General features: G+C 37.3%; 1 protein-coding gene across 1 annotated transcript in view; it reads left to right on the top strand.

Moving 5' to 3' along the window:
* The first annotated feature begins 6,334 nt into the window (after positions 1–6,334).
* Positions 6,335–20,369, top strand: part of LOC143039610 (ferritin-like) — a 52,790-nt gene continuing 38,755 nt past the window's right edge. The window contains exon 1 of the mRNA XM_076209869.1: positions 6,335–6,366. Within this exon, the coding sequence (XP_076065984.1) occupies positions 6,350–6,366 (17 nt within the window). The 5' untranslated portion in view covers positions 6,335–6,349. The remainder of the gene's footprint in view (positions 6,367–20,369) is intronic.

The following is a 20,369-nucleotide window of genomic DNA, read 5'->3' as shown; positions in this document are numbered from 1 at the left end:
AAGGTGCACTGGTCTCCCTTGTAAAGGTCATCCACAACCATGTAGTAATTACTGTACTTGGTATCTATTTTTCAAGTGTCACCGTCATTTGTGCCATATATACCCACTTAAAAATTTAAATATAGACATGTGAGCTATACGTCTAGCGGAATTATTTGAGAGATATGAACTCAACCAAGCATTGAGATTTCCCATCATGACTACTGCCGTTTAACAACAAAGTAATATCACCGTAAGATGACCTTTCAATACGATGTTATAAGTCATTAATTTTTCTCAGGTTAACGCCAGGAGATTTCAATTAGCTAAGGACCAGATTACTTCGATGATGTATTCTCTAATGGCGTTTAGTTATGACAAAGACCGTATCACCTATAGTAATCAAAAGTTTTCCATGAGCTCACACACATAGATAGTTTTCAACAAAATTTATTCAGAAATTCCTTAAATATTAGTTGTTCAATGCCTCAGACCGAATTTAGAACATATATTAATGCGGAGTCGAGAGACGACATTGGAATCAATCAATCAATCAATTCAGCCATCCTGAGTCCACTGTTAAACAAAGGCCTCCTTCATAGCATTCCATGGTTCACACGACCGCGTCAACCTCTGCCATGCCACTCATGCAAACTTCTCAATCTCGTCTCTCCACCTTCTGTCTGGTCTCCCTCTTAGCATTTTGGAATACATGAAATGAATTATCATCGAGTGGGTGTCGATGGACATAACATCGCTGAAAGGAAGAGAAGAGAGTTTATTTAGTCGGATACAAAGATTGTAAGATTACGCATTTATGGGCATAAGAAATGTGGCTGAATTAAAACGATGGAAAATACAGTTGTACATCATTCCACGTGTCAAGCAGTTCACATACACTCACATTTCAACACACTTTTTCTCATCCAAGTGTGTGATAGGGCCCAGCATTGCTCACCCATAAGAGCTCTGAGCTTTCATCGGGGAGGATAGCTAACAATCACGAATTTAACGCGTGATGCAAGCAAAAGCACCCCTTGAACCTCACATTCACTTGTGATTCGACTTGTCCATAGATAAACGTGGGACATCTGAAACTTTCGAGACTTCAAAGGTTTGCGGCACTTTAAGTAAGATAACAATAAGAGAGGTAGTTACGCGAGGCCTGTATCGAACGAGTAAGTCGTTCGTACGTTATCACTTTTCGGGAAAACCCGCTTGGGAATGTCGTTGTTCATGTTTATCAGGAACTGGGTTTCCGGAGAGATATAGATGTTCAGTCCCAAACTACAGGGTGGTTCGAATGTCTTGCTACCCCTATCAATAGAGGTACAAATATTACAGTAATACAAAATACATGTCCTGGACTCAGGCTGCTTGTAAGTGTATGGGCATATGAGCGTATGCATTCAGGCATAGAAGCTCTGCGACATGACGTCACTGAAAGATTCGGCAAACCAGCTCCTCCATAGATGACAATACTGCGGTGGGAACATATTGTTCCAGTGTTCTTATTTTTGTTCTATCGTTCTTACAGTAAATTAACTGAATCCAGGACATGTATTTTGTATTACTGTAATCCTTGTACCTCTGTTGGTAAGGATAACAAGACACTCGGACCACCCTGCACATTAATTTCAAACATTTACATCTTTTGGCTCATGACCCATACGCTAACCTGAATTTTGTAAACGTAGATGACGCTTTGGGAAAGGGTCTGCTAACTTGAATATTGTAGATGACTATTTTAAAGAGATGTACGCTGTAGCATGAATACGATGATTTTGAATACAAATTGAAGTACTGTATATGTTCCATGTTTTTTCCCAGAATACTGAGCAAAAGGGATTACTTAATCTTACATTTTAAAGATTTACCCTCAATGATGTGTTGAATATACTTCTGCCACTTTGATACTGCTTTCTGTCATGTACCGCTGTCCACGTGGCAGGTTGCTCGATCTTTACAATGAGGTAATGAAAGAATATATGGGGGGGGGGGCAGCCTCCTCCCTGGATCAGCCACTGTCTTCCGCATCAGTGGCATCTGCTATAACTCTTCAAGGGAAAAAATTGTCAACATTACGGCACTAACCATTCTGGCTACCGTTAACCAATTTTATCCTGAAGATAAGGGAAAAAATGGCACAAAAGAGGTAAATTTTGCACATACACATTAAAAGAGCCGTTAAAAAAAATCCTTCGCGAGGATTATCATATAACGAAAAAAAGGAGAGAGACTTCAAAACGGTCACTTAATGAATACAGAAGTTTCGATATTTATTTTTATGCAAGAGGTCTAACTCTATGGCGATATTTTAGTGTAGCATTTGGAGTACAGGAAAAGTCTCTATGAAATAACTCTCTCCCTTGGTGACATTTGCTTATTCTAGAACAAATATCTACATGTAACCTTGGACACATTGATAACACCAGAGTGAGCAGAAAATTACCAGTGAGTGGGGTGGGGGAAGGTCGAGTCGGGGTCGGGGAAGTACGTACTTGCCATATATGCACCAAATGCGACGGAACCTTTTGAACAAAGGAACTGTTTTGTAGACATTTTTGGTCAGGTTTAATGAAAGCCAATTTTACTTGCATGAAGGGTGGGCTTGGAAAAAAAACAGGTATCGGTGTGTGTTCTTTCTCTAGTCCAGGCATCAACTAAATGAGATCGCCTGTATGTTATTAATTAAGGAGTAAAAAATATATATGATACCGGACCGTTTTGGGGCGCGTGTATGGTGACGTGAACTTTGTATATAGCCCAAGACAGCTTTCGCGTTATCTTGACATTTGGAGACAGACAAGTGAAAATAACAAATAAAATAATCAATCAATTTAATCTAATGAAACTGAATAAATCACACGACTGTAAATAAGGTGATCACTTAAACACAGACAAAGAAGATAATTTTTTTCCTTTCCTATTTTTCTTGTTTTCGATTTCCATAACAAAATGTCATTTAAATGTTTGAATAAAAGAAAAAAAAAGGAAATTAGACAAGAGGAAAACATGAACTTAGGACGTAGTAGATAATTTCACTGGAAAGAATTAGACCACAAACTGAGATAGCAGTACCGAATAATAGAACCAAAGGAAGAGAGACATGATAGAACAAAGAATTTTAAATTATGACAGTGGAGATTGATACGTGTATCCTGGCAACTTAAAGTGAAGATCTAACAAATAACGACAGTGAATTATGAATAATTCTAACGAACTTTATACTGAAATCATACAACGAAGTTCTGGCGTGAGGTCGTTGGGTTTCCAAACGGAGAAATTCAAGGCAACGGCGGAGTAAACACCATTGACCCTGTTCATCATTACAGTTTTCTCTCTGTGTGTGATTCACCTTGGATCACGTGTTGGACTCGTGATCGACAGCTATTTCCTTACCGAAAGAGAGCTCAGAGCTCATATATATGACCGATCTATGGGTAATGCTGTGACCTTACACGCATACACACACACACACACACAACTCTCCGCCCACGAGAGCTGGAGTAACGACTCGCAGCGCAGCGATAATGAAATTGTCAGCCCTGGGCGGGATTCGAACCCGGGCAGCAGTAGTGGCAGCAGAGATCTGTACCACTGCGCCACGAGTCGTGTGTGTGTGCGTGCGCGTGTGTGTGTGTGTAAACGTATTTATCTAAATTTGATGTTAAGGTAAGAAAAGCCCATGGGATCCGTCTTTTCTCTAAGTGGCATATTTACTTTTGAATTTGCTTGTAGCGGGAAGGAAGATCGTGTAAATGACGACATTGGTGTGAACAAGCCACTGTTTAATTCCTATTAAGATCTATCCACGCCTTATGGGGTATTACCCACATAAATTTTATGCAGTAAATGTTTTGGGAATTTCAGTGACGTTCCTACCGACCAGACAGTTAATATTACTTTATGATTGGGAACAAAAAATAAAAATAAAAAAGCCATTTACATTTTACATTTTACATTTACATTTTACTTTTTACATTTTACTTTTCCTCCGTTCTGCCACCTTGCCCTCATTACTACGACACCATATTTCCGGTGTGATTTGCATCTCGGGACGAAATCTCTCCTCATCGCTGAAAATATACTATTCCTCCTTCTCCCTTCCCTGCAGTAATTTGACAATATATGGCAACGTTTCTCAACCTTTTTACCCTTGCGTAACCTTTAAAATAAATTGCATGTCTCAAGGATCCTCTGCGCAACAAAAAAAAAAAAAATATATATATTTATATATATATATATATATATATATATATATATATATATATATATATATATATATATATATATATATATATATACCAGATCTCTCTCATTTCATTTTCATCGTAATAATAGGTTAGATAGGATAATATCTATATTACATTATTACAATAACCAAGAATATGTCGTGCGTGTTTAATTGCATTACGTATATGAAATTAAATGAGAAATCAAAAGTGCATTAGCTTATCTCACTTGTTCTCGCGGAACCCTTAGGGACCTTTTGCGGAACCTTAGGTTTCCGGGAAACCTTGATTGGTTGAGAAACTCTGATATATGGAATGGAAATGCCACAGATGTGGTGAGTTGTTAGGAAGGCGAACGCGAGAAGATATCTATAATTGTCAACGGGTGCAGGGTATGTGGTGGTTATTAACAAGGTACTGTTGCGTATTTCTAAGTTTTATCTTCTAGGGGCGTTACTTGCTGCTGAAACAAATCGCGTGGCGAAAGCTCAAATAATAAGTAGTCTAAAGCAGTGACAGTTGAGATAAGTTCGAAAAAGTTTCTAGTTGTGTTGCTGTCACACACACACACACTCAAACACACACACATACACACACACACACACACACACACACACACACACACGCAAAGCTTTTGACAATGTACCGCACAAAAAATTATTGAGAAAACTGGAAACCATAGGAGGGATACAAAGATACCTATTGAAATGGATGGAGGATTTCTTGTATGGAAGACAAATGAGAGTAGTGCTCAGAGATAAGAGTTCTACTTGGGAAGATGTGATTAGGGGTGTCCCACAGGGATCAGTATTGGCTCCGATAATGTTTGCTACTTATGTAAATGACATGGATGAGGGTGTAGATTGTTACATGAACTTTTTTACAGATGACGCAAAACTGCTTAGGAAAGTACTGAAACGGACTGTGAGTCGGTACAGAGAGATCTGAACACGATTTGGGAATGGAGTCAGGGGTGGGAAGTGGACTTTAACATAAAAAATGTAACATAATGGAATTTGGAAAAAAAAAATAGAATATCAGGACAATATAAAATCGGTACAAAGAAAGTAAAAAAAGTGAGTTCTGAAAAAAAACAAACTGGGAGTGATTATTACAAAAGACATGACTCCTGATATGCAGATAAATAAAAGTGCCCGGAAAACCTACAACTTGCTAAGATCAATAAAGTTGGCCTTTGCCTACTTGGACGAAGAAATGGTGAAGAAAATACTAGTCACACTGATAAGGCCAAGACTGGAGTACGCAGCGACAATATGGACCCCAGTACTAAAAATGATATAAAGAAAATTAAAAGAATCCAAAGAGCAATTACGAAGATGGCCCCAACACTTTAAAAAATGTCATATGAGGAGAGATTGTCAGAGCTGGAATTACCGACTCTAGAACAATGAAGAGAAAGAGGTGACCTATTGAACATCTATAGAATCATGAGAGGCATGGAAGTCCTTTAATAGAGAAGATTTACTAAATTGGAATACGCGAAATACAAGGGGGTATGGAAAGAAACTCGATAAGGACAGTTATAGAAGGGACCTGAAAAAGATCAGCTTTCCATATAGAGTGGTGGATGTCTGGTACAAATTGGACGAAACAATAGTGTGTCCAACACCATATATGAATTTAAGAGCAAACTAGATACTGGTAGATACAAAGACGGGATACCACGAACGTGGTATATATATATATATATATATATATATATATATATATATATATATATATATATATATATATATATACATATATATATATATATATATATATATATATATATATATATATATATATATATATATATATATATTTATATATATATATATATATATATATATATATATATATATATATATATATATATATATATATATATATAGGCAAGAGAAAGAACAATCTAATGCAGATTTAGCAGCTATCCTTGAGAGGAATTGACGCTGATGATTTTTGGGGTTTGTTTACGTAAGTGACAGCTGGGCCTCTCACGAAAACAAAAACGAATCATAAATTAATCAGGCCCGTTTTCTCTCAGTGATATCTTGACTCGTGATTACCATAGTATGTGTTGATTTGCAGTGCAGGGTTGTTATTCTCTTATTCTTATAATTACATACTGAACCATGGACAAGGAAAGAGGTACGGTATCGCATTTTAATTGTTTCTTCATTTACTTCCTGAAATAATGACGACAAGCGTGAATGTTGTAAGGGTAATTGAAAAGCATAGAAGGGATTCAGCACGACGGCATACCTGCTCTAGTTGGTAAAACATCTTGGTAAATTTTCTACCTTGAACTTACATCAGTTTATATATATATATATATATATATATATATATATATATATATATATATATATATATATATATATATATATATATATATATATATATATATATATATATGATTTTTGGTTTCCTCTCATAATTTTCATACGCATTAGGGTGGAATCTATGTCGAGTCCATCCGTATCGAGTTAGATACGTATTATGTAAACCATGTATTGTTTTGATATGCCCAGAAGTAAACTACTTTATTTAGAGAATTCAAATTCATTTCAATTAACGGATGAACACTTGCTAATTTATTCTGGCTAACCAAACGATATATTTATCAGCGTAGTAACCCAACGGTCACAGAGGTTCAGAGGTCTGTACCTCACATGTGCTTTCTTGAAACTAAGTCGGGTCCACTGTCTTGATACCGTGGAGCCAAAATGCATGAAAGGGGTAGATAAGACAATTCTCAGGACACTACATACCATACGACCTTAGACTTTTACTTTCAGTGCGAATGACACTGAAAGAAAATGAAAGGGTAAGGAATGTCCATAGTATTGTAAAGGTAATCCGTTACATATCAATCTACTTGTTGGATACAAGATTGTAATCCATGGTCTTTAGAAACATATAGGAATATGCAATTATGAGTGGAAAATCTGTACACATATACTTTAGGTGCGAGACGGACAATTTCTGCAGAGTTGTCATGGATTTGGGTCGCAATTGAGAGGTTGAGCAAGAAATCGAGGTCGCTGGGAACAGTTTGTAAACTTTGTGGCGTACTCGAATGCTTGGCCACGTCGCAGGACTTAGCTTGCATACAGAATTTCACAAATAATTCCCGACAATCTGTGAACATCGTTTATGTAACATTTTCCTATTAAAAAGTTGTAAAATGTTTGCAGTTTGTAAACACTGTAAAACACTAGCGGCTTGAAAACTGGTTGCTTATAGTTTGTGTTTACATGTTTACACGATCATAAAAAATGGTGCAGCACGCGAATATGTCTTTGCTCCATTCGAAAAGGTTGATCAATACCTTAAAGGTGTGCGTGGAGTTCATAAATCATTGTTTGCCAAAAACCTCAAGGTCATATGGCAACCTGTCTGCTGTTTGTATATGAATGTTTCTTGTATATTCGTTAAAAATCGAAGTCAGTAGCGGACATTCGAACAAACTTTTAAAACGAATTCCACCAATTTCCATTTCCGCCAGACACAAGTTGCCATGAAATGTCGCTAAAAAATCAACAAATAAAAGCAACCAAAATTATATCGTTCATTTGTTTTATGTGTGCATTAGTGTACATAAAAGTGCAGAGGCTAGCTGCAACAGTCTCCCGGAAGCTACCGAGAACTGGTTAGTAAATTTTGTTTACACTTTGCAAACAATTCGGGGACTTGCTTGCAAGCACAGTGAAGGATTTTTGTTATTTTTCATGGCTCAGTTCATTAAAAATTATAGATATTGCTACTAACCCATGTGAAAACGCTTAAAGAAAGAAACATATACTTAAAGAAAAGCTTCAATATCTTATAATGTATCCGTGTTGTGTTCGATCTCTTGGTTCGTCTACCACTGGTGACCTTCATTTGCCCAGGCTAGGACAAATCAAAGGGGAAGGACTGCAAGGTAATCTTGTCTCATAACCCACCCCCCTAAATTCCCTAGCGTGACTGAACTCTTAAGTAATGAATAAACTAATAAATTTAAATGAATATGTAATTACTGCAGTGTGTATGGTTGCATTTTATTTTCTTCTTAGCAATTAGCATCACAAGTTCCTTGGTTTATAAAGAACAGTAACTAAAAATCCGAAAATTGGATCCTACATTCTGAATATGGGCATGAGAAGAATTAACGATGGCATTTCCTTTATTGGTTCATGTATTCATAACCGTAACTTTATGTACACATTCACTTTATTCTATTTTCATTCAGTTTCGGTTGCACTTACGGGGGTACCAGAGGCAGCCTGTTTTGATTACAATGATATACAGTTGGCCAAAGCTGTTTGACGTGTTTTGCCGGCGAGTTTCATGAACCTTGGTCGGCCGACCCGCCACTCTACTCTGACCAGTGTCTGAGTGTCGGTGTACTACGTCCCGCGGTAATGGCTACATGCCAAATGCGCGTGTGGCTTGCGGCAAAGTCGACATTCATATGTCGAATGGACAAAGGTGCAATTCTTGGAAACAAAATTTTGTAGGAAAGTGTATTATTATTATTATTATTATCATTATTACTGTTATTATGATTATTATTACTATTATTATTAGTTATTATTATTATGATGATTATTATTATTACAATTATTATTATTATTTGGAACTGCCTATTGTAGGCCTTATGGTCTCTTGCAGACCTCTTAATTTTTATACTCTTAGTATTTGTCTTATTATCAATATTATTATCATTATTACACAAAACGAATCCGGTAGAACGAGAAATATATATTGTAGGCTGTTTTACAACAACCCCGAGGTACCCAAAGCATCGGGAAATATCTTTTAATCTAGTCAGTAGGAAATAAATAAAACAAAACAAAATGCCATGATAGCTAGCTGGGAGTCATGTCGGCTACAAATAAACATAATTGTTACCGACGTCACATGATCCGAAGAAGGCATGTCCGATATAACGTTAGGCTTAATTTTACAGATGTGATCTGTGAGAGATCTTCGGCTCTCAAATTAACTGGCGTGTTGGATAATCCGAATACCCGAGGAATTCCTTTTATCTTATCTTGTAAAGCGTTGTGAGGTAACGAGCTTATCGAATGCAAGTGGCTCTTGAAGTATACGCGTGTGTGTAATTGTATTTAGTCTTCAAGTACCCTCTCTACCGTAGTAATTTTATGTATATATATATATATATATATATATATATATATATATATATATATATATATATATATATATATATATATAGATGGGTGCGTTACCGCCGGACAGGTAGTGCGTTACCGAAAAATCTGCGTACACATACTGCGTATGTGTATATACATATACGCAGTAACGTGGACCGCTCCAAGGAAATTAAAATCGGTAATGCATTAAAAGAAATGCACCCCAGAATTTTCGGTAACGCACTACCTGTCCGACAGAGAGAGAGAGAGAGAGAGAGAGAGAGTGTGTGTGTGTGTGTGTGTGTGTGTGTGTGTGTGTGTGTGTGTGTGTGTGTGTGTGTGTGTGTGTGTGTGTGTGTGTGTGTGTGTGTGTGTGTGTGTGTGTGTGTGTGTGTGTGTGTGTGTGTGAGAGAGAGAGAGAGAGAGAGAGAGAGAGGACAGTTTCAAGGGAACAGCATAACGGAAGAGTCATAGTACAGAAAGTAGTACAATTCCTCTTGGAGTTAAGATTTTACTCTTACATAGACAGATGATACGTAGTTCTAGTCCGTAGGGGCGCATCTAAACAGCCACTAAAGCATTGGCCGCATGCTACTATGCTTGATGCTGCACGATAAACACGTGGTCAGTACCCTAGTGTGGGGTGTTGACTATTGAAGGAAGCGCGTCTTGCAGGTGGTTGACATGTGTCGTGAGAAATAGACATGTAGGAATGGATGCGAATAGAAGATTATATGAAGGGGTGATTGTGACTATAACTCTGTATGGGGTAGAAATTTTGAATTTAAGAGATACAAACGAGAAAATTGAATGTCTATCAAGAGAAACGCTGTTTGAGAATGGAGCCGTTAATGCAGTGGTTCTTGAAGTTTTTTTTTTTTTTCACTACTGATATCTTAAATTCACCTCCATGTCAACTTTCAAGATCGTGTAAAAAAAAAAAAAAAAAAGTTATGAACAAACATCTGAATTCTAGGGATTCTATTTTTACTTTCAGTAAATAAAATAATAAAGTATAATTCTTACACAAATTATTAATTTGGTATTTTCCAGGATGCCTTTTTTGGGTATCCACAAAAAAACTATTCCGTTACACTCTGCGGGTACTGAGGCAGTACTTAAGAACACCTGCTTGGATCGCGTGTTTGTCTCGTGATCGACAGCCATTTCCCTCCTAGAAGAGAGCTCATATAGGACGGATCTATGGGTAATGTTATGACCTTACACGCACGCACACCCCAACTCCCTGCCAATGAGTTGGAGTAACGACTCGCAGCGCAGCGACACTGAAATTATTTCAGCCCTGGGCTAGATTCGAACCCAGACCACTGTAGTGGCGGCCGGGAACTCTACCAACTGCGCCATCGAGTATATGTGTGTTTCCTTGATTGTGCACTCCATTGTATTGTCCTCATAGGAGTTAAAATCCAAATTTCGTCAAAGTATCCTTTTAGCTGACCTTGAATTCGTGGATGCTCTTGGCGCAATCTACCGATGGAGGTAGACCGTCGGGCCGTAGCCTCATTTGGAAAACGAGGAATACTTCGGATCCTTTTTCGAGAGTTCTTTTTTGCGTTACACTCACCCGAACTCCTTTTGCCTCCTTTTGGAGTCGTCTTTGTTTTTTAATTTATTTTCCAAAATAATGTTCATCCCCTCGCTCTTCTCTCCTCCTGTGTAGGTTTACTGACATTCTACCCAAGGCAAACCTCGTAGACTTGTTATCAATCTCGTTATAGTTTTCTGGACGTTTATTTCCAACATCGATCTCTCTATACCTCAGTGCACTCCTTAATGTTGTCTTCATTATCTTCGCTAATGCCCAAGTCATCAGATGGGCTATGATTCTAGGACTGATTGCATAACAAAATAAGAAACTAAGACTGATTGTGAATAAGGTTCTAGGATTGAGTGTACGATCTGTCATCAATCAGTCATTAGTCAGTCCTTATTTGAAACATGCTGTGTCCATATGGTCGCCGAATCTCATTAAAGACATGGACAGATCGGGAAAAGTACAGCAGCGAGCCCCAAAACTTATTCCAAATATCATAAACCACCCGAAAACCGCCTAAAATATATGAATCTGTTTTCCCTAAAAGAGAGAGAGGCTCAGGGGTGGCTTGATACAGGTCTTTAGGATTTTAGGGATTTGACATCATAAGTGATGAAATTTTCACACTGAATGGTAAATACGAATCAGTATAGAAATAACTGTCCCAAACTGTCAGGACATAAATTTAATTTGGAAGTGGGTTGAAACAACTTCGCCAACCGTGTAGTCAATGAATGGAATAAACTTCCTGCAGAGGCAGTGCAATGTAGCACGGTTCTAAGTTTTAACATTAATTTAGATAAAAACCTAAGCAATATGCTGCAATGCCTGCCAATTGTTTGGTCCTCTTGTTTAGTCATTTCATAGTATCCGACGTAGTGATGGACCAAAAGGTCTCCTGTTGTTATGTTCTTCCCTTGTAATCCTTTGTATAACACATTTTCAGCCGTACTTGTTTGAGAAAATTTTTTGATGAACTAATTTATAGCTGTAGTTGGTAAAAACGTACCCAGCCCTTAAAGCTGCTATATATTATCCTAATCAAATAAAATGAGTCATTATCATATTAATAACAAATAATAACACTTGGATACATTTAATCAAATCAAACAATATGGAGAAATAATAGAAAGTACATACATATTTCGATCACAATCCAGAATCCTCCTCAATGCGTAGATGACCTACATGGCATAAGAGGGTAGACGAAGTGCCAAAGAATCAAGTTATATGACTCGACGGCCGACGACCCACAGACCTTAGACCGTTTAGAATTTAGATCGGCCGTTGACCAAGCCAGAGGTTGATGTTGTAACGGACTGATGTAGGGTTGCCAACCGTCCTTTAATTCAAAGGACAGTCCTTTATTCAGCTGTATTTGTCCTTGTCCTTTATTGAAATTTGAAATGACACTATTTGTCCTTTATTTTGAAATCGTTTTGACTGGTAGTTCAATTTCCTACTCTCAAGATGTGATTGCAAAAACGTTTACTTCTTGTAAGAATGCAGGCTGTCAACTCTGGATTCTGCACAATACCAGAGGCACAGAGCGGTACACCAGGGTGTAAAATTAGCTTCATTTTATGTATAACTCAGTTTTCCATTAAAAAAAGGCACTCATTTTGGGAAAACCAGAAAATCGTAAACTATGTTACTAAATATGAGAACCACCAAGAAAAAAAGAAAGAAAAACAATAGAGAAAGAAGGAGGTGCCGTTGGATGTTTGGAATGGCAATGACCTATCAACAGAACTCACGAAAAAACAAAACAAAACAAATATGGCGTATTATACAACAATGTAATGATGATACCCTTCTCAAAATCGACTCGTGATTTGTTATAAATACCAGAACAGTGAAATCTATGTGAGAAAACTTGTAAAAGTAGTGCCAATATTTCATGTTATTTGCAGATATTTGGAAAAACAGAATAAATTTCGATGAAATTCAACATTCGGCAAATTATCAAACCTAAGCTTTCTAGGCCATTCATTTCCCAAAGTTTCAGAAATTTGTAGAAGTAGTAGAACATTTAAAGCTAGAAGAAAAACTTAAATTAAGAATGGATGAACTTTTTGATGAAGTAGTATTAATTCAAAGAAACTTCGACATTATCAAAAGCTTTGAACTTTTCACAAGCTTATAAACAATCAGAAAGTGGTATTTTATTTTGAAATCTATGGACTTTAAATGTATCAATGTTTTCAAAATACTTTCTTTTGTACAATCAATTCCTGGAACGTCATCTTATTGTGAGAGAGTTTTTATTTTAATGTCATCTAAATGGCGAGATCAAAGGAACTGATGCTTTGTTGAATTAATTAAGAATGAACTTCTCATACATTTTAACATAAAAGATAGTTATTTGGAATTCGATCAAAACAGCAAAGATGATAAATTTTCTGAAGGCAGCAAAAAGCCAGGGCAAATATAGTTTTAAAGATTAGAATCCTTTGATCAAGGTAAAATAAATGTCTTCTCATTGTTGTTTTTGTATTTTGTAATTTTGAACTGCATTTAATATTGACATCTATTATGATCTATAGCCACTTAAATAAATATCAATAAAGTTTTGTCCTTTATTGTATACTGTAGCTCAACAAAGTTGGCAATCCTAGACTGATGTGACATCTGAACGGACGTAGACTAAGTGAATGCGATTTGGAACTAGGCCGAGTACTTTGAGTACCGTTGTGTACAGCATCCATTTGCTGGTGACATTGCCACGATACCCAAAATCCACAGAAGAAACCAACAGAAGGGAAGAGATGTCGATGGGATGCAGCGGGGGCACAGTGAATTACTCAACAAACGTAGACATCAATCAGCGGGCATAACTGGCTGAAATTATCACATTGACGATCATGTAATCCTTCCTCACTACGCAAAGTTTGCGCGAGGCTGAGTACAGACATTGCATGTGTCGTTGGAAAGTCAGCATCGTGCCAAACTTCACTCCGAAGACGTCTAGCTCACTGCAGAAACGTCAACAAGAGTAACAATGGAAAATACCAGTCCTACTTCCCCCAGTTTATGTTGCTATTGTGTTTTTATATTTCTTTCCTATGAACATCACACTGCATTAACTGACATTGGCTCCTGGATACACACTTTGTCAAAATGGACTGTATGTGAACTTGTTTCTGATTTATTATTCAGATTTATATTATCTGCAAATATATCCAAGTAACTGGTCACCCTTTTCCTGTGTTTAGAAGAAATATGAATGGCGCCAACACTGAGCCTTATAGGTCTTCACTCACCATTCCCATTGTGTGCGTGTTTTTGTGTGATCAAGCGAGAGAAAGGGTCACGTGTTAACGGACGGATGTTCCATTGCATGGGACAGTGCTTACGTGCGGAACAGCCCGTCAACCTTCTACGAGGGTAAACGCAACACGCTCTTCTGGTCGTAGCAACGTGGTTGACGTCATCGTGACGTCATCACGGCGTCTTCATCTAGTTGCAAGTCTCTTGCGCGTTTTATTAGGTCTGCGTCCATAAAGGGAAGGGGACACTATAGTTGGAGATGATACAGGTTCGCCAGCACTGTTCCTTTCCTGTATGCTACAATTAGGTATATATAATCAAGTAAATCCACACGCACAGGTATGGTAATTGTAGAGTAAAATACAGTACCTTACGAATGTTGCTCCTATTTTTGTATACTACAATTAGGTTTATGCAGTTAAGTAAATACACTCACAGTATTATCACCTCGATTGAAATAAAGAAAAGAAAATTGCGATTTGATGTTAGTGATTAAGACCTTAAACGGTAACCAAATAAAACCGATGCAGATCTCATGGTTTGGGACGAAAGAAGAGTTGCGTGGAAAAAACATAATGTCAAGAAACAACGTTTCATTCATATACATTAAATATTTACATTAAACAATATGAATATATAAACGAATTCAAATCTAGATATGATGTAGTTGGAAAAAAACGAGACATCACTAGTGTATACAACAAATTAAGTAAAACCATCTTGAAGCTATAATGTAGCCGAGGCCACAATTTTCGTAGAACAGGTGGACTTCGGCTACCCCAGAGCAATGAATTCATCAAAGGACTATTAATGTAAATAAATGTTATTAAAACTGGTTTGGGCTTGACATTTTGCAGAATTATGGACCAAAATATAGGAATCTACCCCCCCCCCCAAAAAAAAAAAAAAACGTGAACTCAGAAGTGACTTGTTACACGTCTTCAGTATTTTAAATGGATTTAACAACAACATAAGTGATTAAATTTTCACACTGAATACGAATCAGACGATAGGTAACGGTCTGAAGCTGTCAGGACGTAGATTTAATTTAAAAGTGGATATAAATAACTTCGCCAGCCGTGTAGTCATGGAAATGAATGAACTTCTTGCAAAGGCAGTGCACTGTCGTTGTGTTCGAAGTTTAAAGATTCATCTAGAACCTTGCTTTGTTCTTTTTTCTTCCATGTTCATATTCTCCATAGTCATGAATGATTAAAATTGCTGATGCGATGCAACATGCCTCACAGTATAGCCACACGTACTACGCATGTAAACTGTAAAATGTATATTCGCCACACGTGTTTATGAAGTTGTTTTAGTCTGCTGACACCGCAAAAGCAATGGCCGAGTTTGTTTGGTAGATTTGGTCGGAAACGCCATCACAGCGAAATCTTTTGTGACAACAACATCGAGGAAGGAATCGGAGTGTATCACTATGGCAAGTGATGTGGAAAATATAAAACGAAATATCGCAGAATGTAGATATTTTTTATTAAACGACAATATAAATGAATAACAAGAGACAAATATATTCTGATGAAGACTCGAAATGCAAGAATATATATATATATATATATATATATATATATATATATATATACATACATATATATATATATATATATATATATATATATATATATATATATATATATTTGTGTGTGTGTATTAGGACAGGAAGCGGAAAAACGAGAAGAGCTTTGAGTTTTAGTTTCCTCTTCTCAAATTTGTCACAATGAATAATCATATATATACACACACACTAACCGACTCGATAGTGCAGTGGTTAGAACCCACTACGGCAGTCCGGGTTCGAATCCCGCCCAGGGCTGAAATAATTTCAGTATCGCTGAAGTGGGAGTCGTTACTCCAACTCTCGTGGGCGGGGAGTTGGGTGTGTGTGTGCATGTAAGGTCGCAGCATTACCCACAGATCGGTCAAATATGACCTCTGAGCTCTCTTCCTGGAGGGAAATAGCTGTCGCTCACGAGTCCAACACGTGATCCAAGACAATGGTGGTGAATCATAAGGCGGGCTTCCCTAGTCTTTTCCTTCCCAGAATTCTCTGAGAATTAAATGTGCATTGTATGTCGGTCGCCCATGAGAACCCCAGCAATGGGTCGGGCTTCCCACGTCCCTCCTATTTAGGAAATTCCCGGTGACAAAAATTCATAATCATCATGATCACGCATTTACTTTTTTGCCTGATGGTTAGATGCCTTAACTGCTCTTTCCTTTGTCCCTCTGTAGATTGGTTCTAACAGTGGTTCTTAATTTCGGGGTACGAGGCATGATAGTGTAATGGTACTGTATATTTATTATGAGTAAGCATAATGTGCATTCGTAGTATCCTACTAATTGACATTTTTATTTTAAATAAAAATATCTTTGTTCAGTAATTGAAATATCTAATAATTTCTCAGCAAAGTTTGTATCACTAATCCTTTTCATATGTTTGAATTGTATTCGTACTGGATGGGGGAACGAGAACATTTTCTGAGATTATCAAGGGGTACTAAGGGCACTGAAAACGGTTAAGAACAACTAATCTAGCGTAACACATCTGTTAATGCTGTTCTTGTCACTGGCCCAAGCCTCCAAAAACAGCCCGCTACCTTTCTTGCTATATATTTGTGCAAGACTTCAGCGCCTTCCAGTCTTTCATTACAAAGGATTACAAAGGCAAAGCATGCCGACAGGAGACCTTTTGATCCATATCTAGGTCGGATGCAAAAAAAAAAAAAAAAAAAAAAAAAAAAAAAAAAAAAAAAAAAAAAAAAAAAAAAAAAAAAAAAAAAAAAAAAAAAATCATATTAATAATAAATTAAAACTATAACAATGTAAATAACAATTAAAATACATAAATAAATGCATTGGTATAGTTGAATAACAAACAAACAGGTAAATAGTAAATGATAATAAATTGACATATAACTAATAATAAATGAAAATCAGACAGACAAATTATAACAAAACAAAAACAAATAATATAACATAAATTATAATAATTACAGCATCTTACTTAGGTATTTATCTAAATGATTCTTAAAGCTTCGAACTGAACTACATTGCACTACCTGTGCAGGAAGTTTATTCCATTCATTAACTACACGGTTGGCAAAGTTGTTTCTACCTACTTCCAAATTGAATCTATTTCCGGACAGTTTGAGACCATTGTTTCTTGTCTGATTCTCATTCAATGTGAAAATTTTGTCACTTTTGATGTTGTCAATTCCCTTTAAAATCTTAAAGACCTGTATCAAGTCACCTCTGAGTCTACGCTTTTTTAGGGAAAACAGATTCATGTGCTTAAGTCGATTTTCGTATGATTTATTTTTGATATTTGGAATCAGTTTTGTGGCTCGCCGTTGTACCTTTTCCAGTCTGTCAATGTCTTTAATGAGATTCGGTGACCATACGGAAACAGCATATTCCAAATGTGGACGAACTAACGATTTATATAGCTTGTTAATGAGTGATGGACTTTTGAAATCAAAAGATCGCGCAATCAATCCCAGAATCTTATTTGCTTTCTCAGAGGCTGAAATACACTGCTTGGATGATTTGAGGTCGTTACTGATAATTACGCCAAGATCTTTTTCACTATCCACTTTTGTTAACGAATTTCCAAATAACTTGTAATCGTACTTACTGTTATTTTTACCTATGTGCATTACCTTGCATTTACTTGTGTTAAATTTCATTAGCCACTTTTCAGACCATTGCTGTAATTGATCTAAATCTTCTTGAATATCTAATTGGTTTGAGTGATCATTTGCCACTCCGCACAGTTTTGTATCATCAGCAAATTTGGAAACAGTAGATTTTAGTCCATTGTCTATATCATTTATATATACTATGAATAGAAGTGGCCCAAGAACGGAACCCTGAGGAACTCCACTTGCAACATTTTTCCATCCAGAAGTTTTTCCATTTAAAACAACTCTCTGTTTTCGACCTTTCAACCAATTACTAGTCCAACCTAATAGGCTACCACTTATTCCATGCAAAGCTAATTTAGTAAGTAGTCTTTCGTGTGGGACGGTATCAAAAGCTTTAGCAAAGTCTAGATATATTAAATCTATATTGTTTCTTTTGTCATAATTCGAGATAACTGTGTTGTAGAATTCGAGTAAGTTAGTCACGCAAGAACGTTTCCGTCTGAAACCATGCTGGCTATCATTTATCAAACGGTTACTTTCTAAATGATATTCGATATCATCTCTGATGATAGTTTCCATTATTTTTCCTACGATCGAAGTCAAACTTATAGGCCTATAGTTATTTGGTTTCTTTTTGTCACCTTTTTTGAATATGGGAGTAACGTTAGCTAGCTTCCATTCTCTTGGGACATCTCCGGATATGATGGATTTCTTGAAAATAATTTCTAATGGAACAACAATCTCATTTTTCATTTCCTTTAAGATTCTTGGATGCCAACCGTCAGGCCCTGGTGTTTTGTTAACTTTGAGTTTGTCTATACACCTTTTAATTTTTTCTTTTGTTATATTTACCGTAGTGAGTAAGTTTACCCCAGACTTTTCACAGGTTTCAGTTTGGAATTCACTTTGAGGTGTTTCGTTTACGAATACCGAGCTAAAATAATTGTTTAAGAGATTACACATTCCTTCATTTGAATATTCAAGTTGACCGTCAGCAGATAATAGTGGACCAATGTGATTCCTAACAACCTTTTTATCTCTAATGTAACTATAGAATTCTTTGGGATTCTCTTTGGATTTCTCAGCGATGTTCATTTCGTATTGTCGTTTTCTTTTTCTTATTGTCTTTTTTAAATCTCTCTGTATTGATACATAACTTTCATAGTCATTAGATGCACCCGAGCACTTATATTTCTTATAAGCCTGTCTCTTTTTAGCAATACGTGTGTGTGCGCGCGCGCGATGGGTCAATATGGTTTGGGGCCGCATACTCTCGTGACCGACAACTATTACTCTGAAGGATGAGTGCTCAAAGTTCATACATTACCCAATCAATATTGACCTTATACACACACACACGCACACCCCAACTTATTTGTGTGTGTGAGAACGTGTGCTTTCGCGTTTGCGTGTGTGTACTGTATATATACAGTGTATATCCAATTGATCCTGAGAATATATTGTAGTAGATGCCCTTAGAGGGCCCAGTATGGTTGAAAGGTTGACAACCTCTGCCCCTTCCCCCCCCCCTCCTCCCCACACCACGTTGGAATTATGATTCTGCACGACGATGAAGAAACTATGACGTCATAACGGTTCTTTACGTAAGGGTCGCTTCCCAGGCGAACGGGACGTGGTGCACGTAGGCTGAATTGTCGCAAATTGAATTACTGGACCTTTATTTCGCACGCTGAACTGCATGATCCCCATACTCTCTCTCTCTCGTGCACACACACACACACACACACACACACACACACACACACACACACACACGGCTCGGTGGCGGATTGGTAAAGCACTGGCCTCACAAGCCAGAGAACCGGGGTTCGATTCCCCGGTCGGGCGGAGATAAGTTGGGTTTTGTCTCCTTTCACGTGTAGCCCCTGTTCACCTAGCAGCGAGTAGGTACGGGACGTTAGTCAAGGAGTTGTGACCTTGCTGTCCCGGTGTGTGGTGTGTGAGTGGTCTCAGACCTACCCAGAGATCGGCAAATAATGAGCTCTGAGCTCACTGCCGTAGGGTGGTGTCTGGCTGTCTCGACAGAGACTGCAGCAGATCCGAGGTGAACACACACACACACACACACACGTCTAAAGAATGTGAAGAAATACAAGTTTCCATAAAGATGTATAACTCCTTGGAATAGCTTGGAAGATGATATAACCCAAGCTCGAACAATGCTTGAATTCAAATGTATTTATGATCATTGGAAATCAAGGATATATAATAAGTTGGAACTGTTCATGAATCTGAGGCAAGGTATGAAAAATTAGTAGATTGGACCCAGCGATCATTGCTCCTTTCCTGCACACTACAATAAGATAAGTATAATAAAGTTATACACACGAGAAATAAGTGTTGCTAATTTCATGCATACTGCATTTAGGTAAATACATGTTGTGTGAGATCACGAGTCCAACACGTGATCCAAGATCGTGGTGAACCCAGCAAATCATTGTGGAAGCGATGTCCTCCGGAGAGCGGGCGAGGTCGTGAGGTCCTGACGACTGAGTGACTCGGA

The sequence above is a fragment of the Oratosquilla oratoria genome, chromosome 26 (genome assembly GCF_046742065.1).
Source record: "Oratosquilla oratoria isolate Oo_2021 chromosome 26, ASM4674206v1, whole genome shotgun sequence".
Classification (NCBI taxonomy): Eukaryota; Metazoa; Arthropoda; class Malacostraca; order Stomatopoda; family Squillidae; genus Oratosquilla; species Oratosquilla oratoria.
The sequence above is the reverse complement of the archived record's forward strand: the minus strand, read 5'-3'. Positions and strand labels throughout refer to the sequence as shown.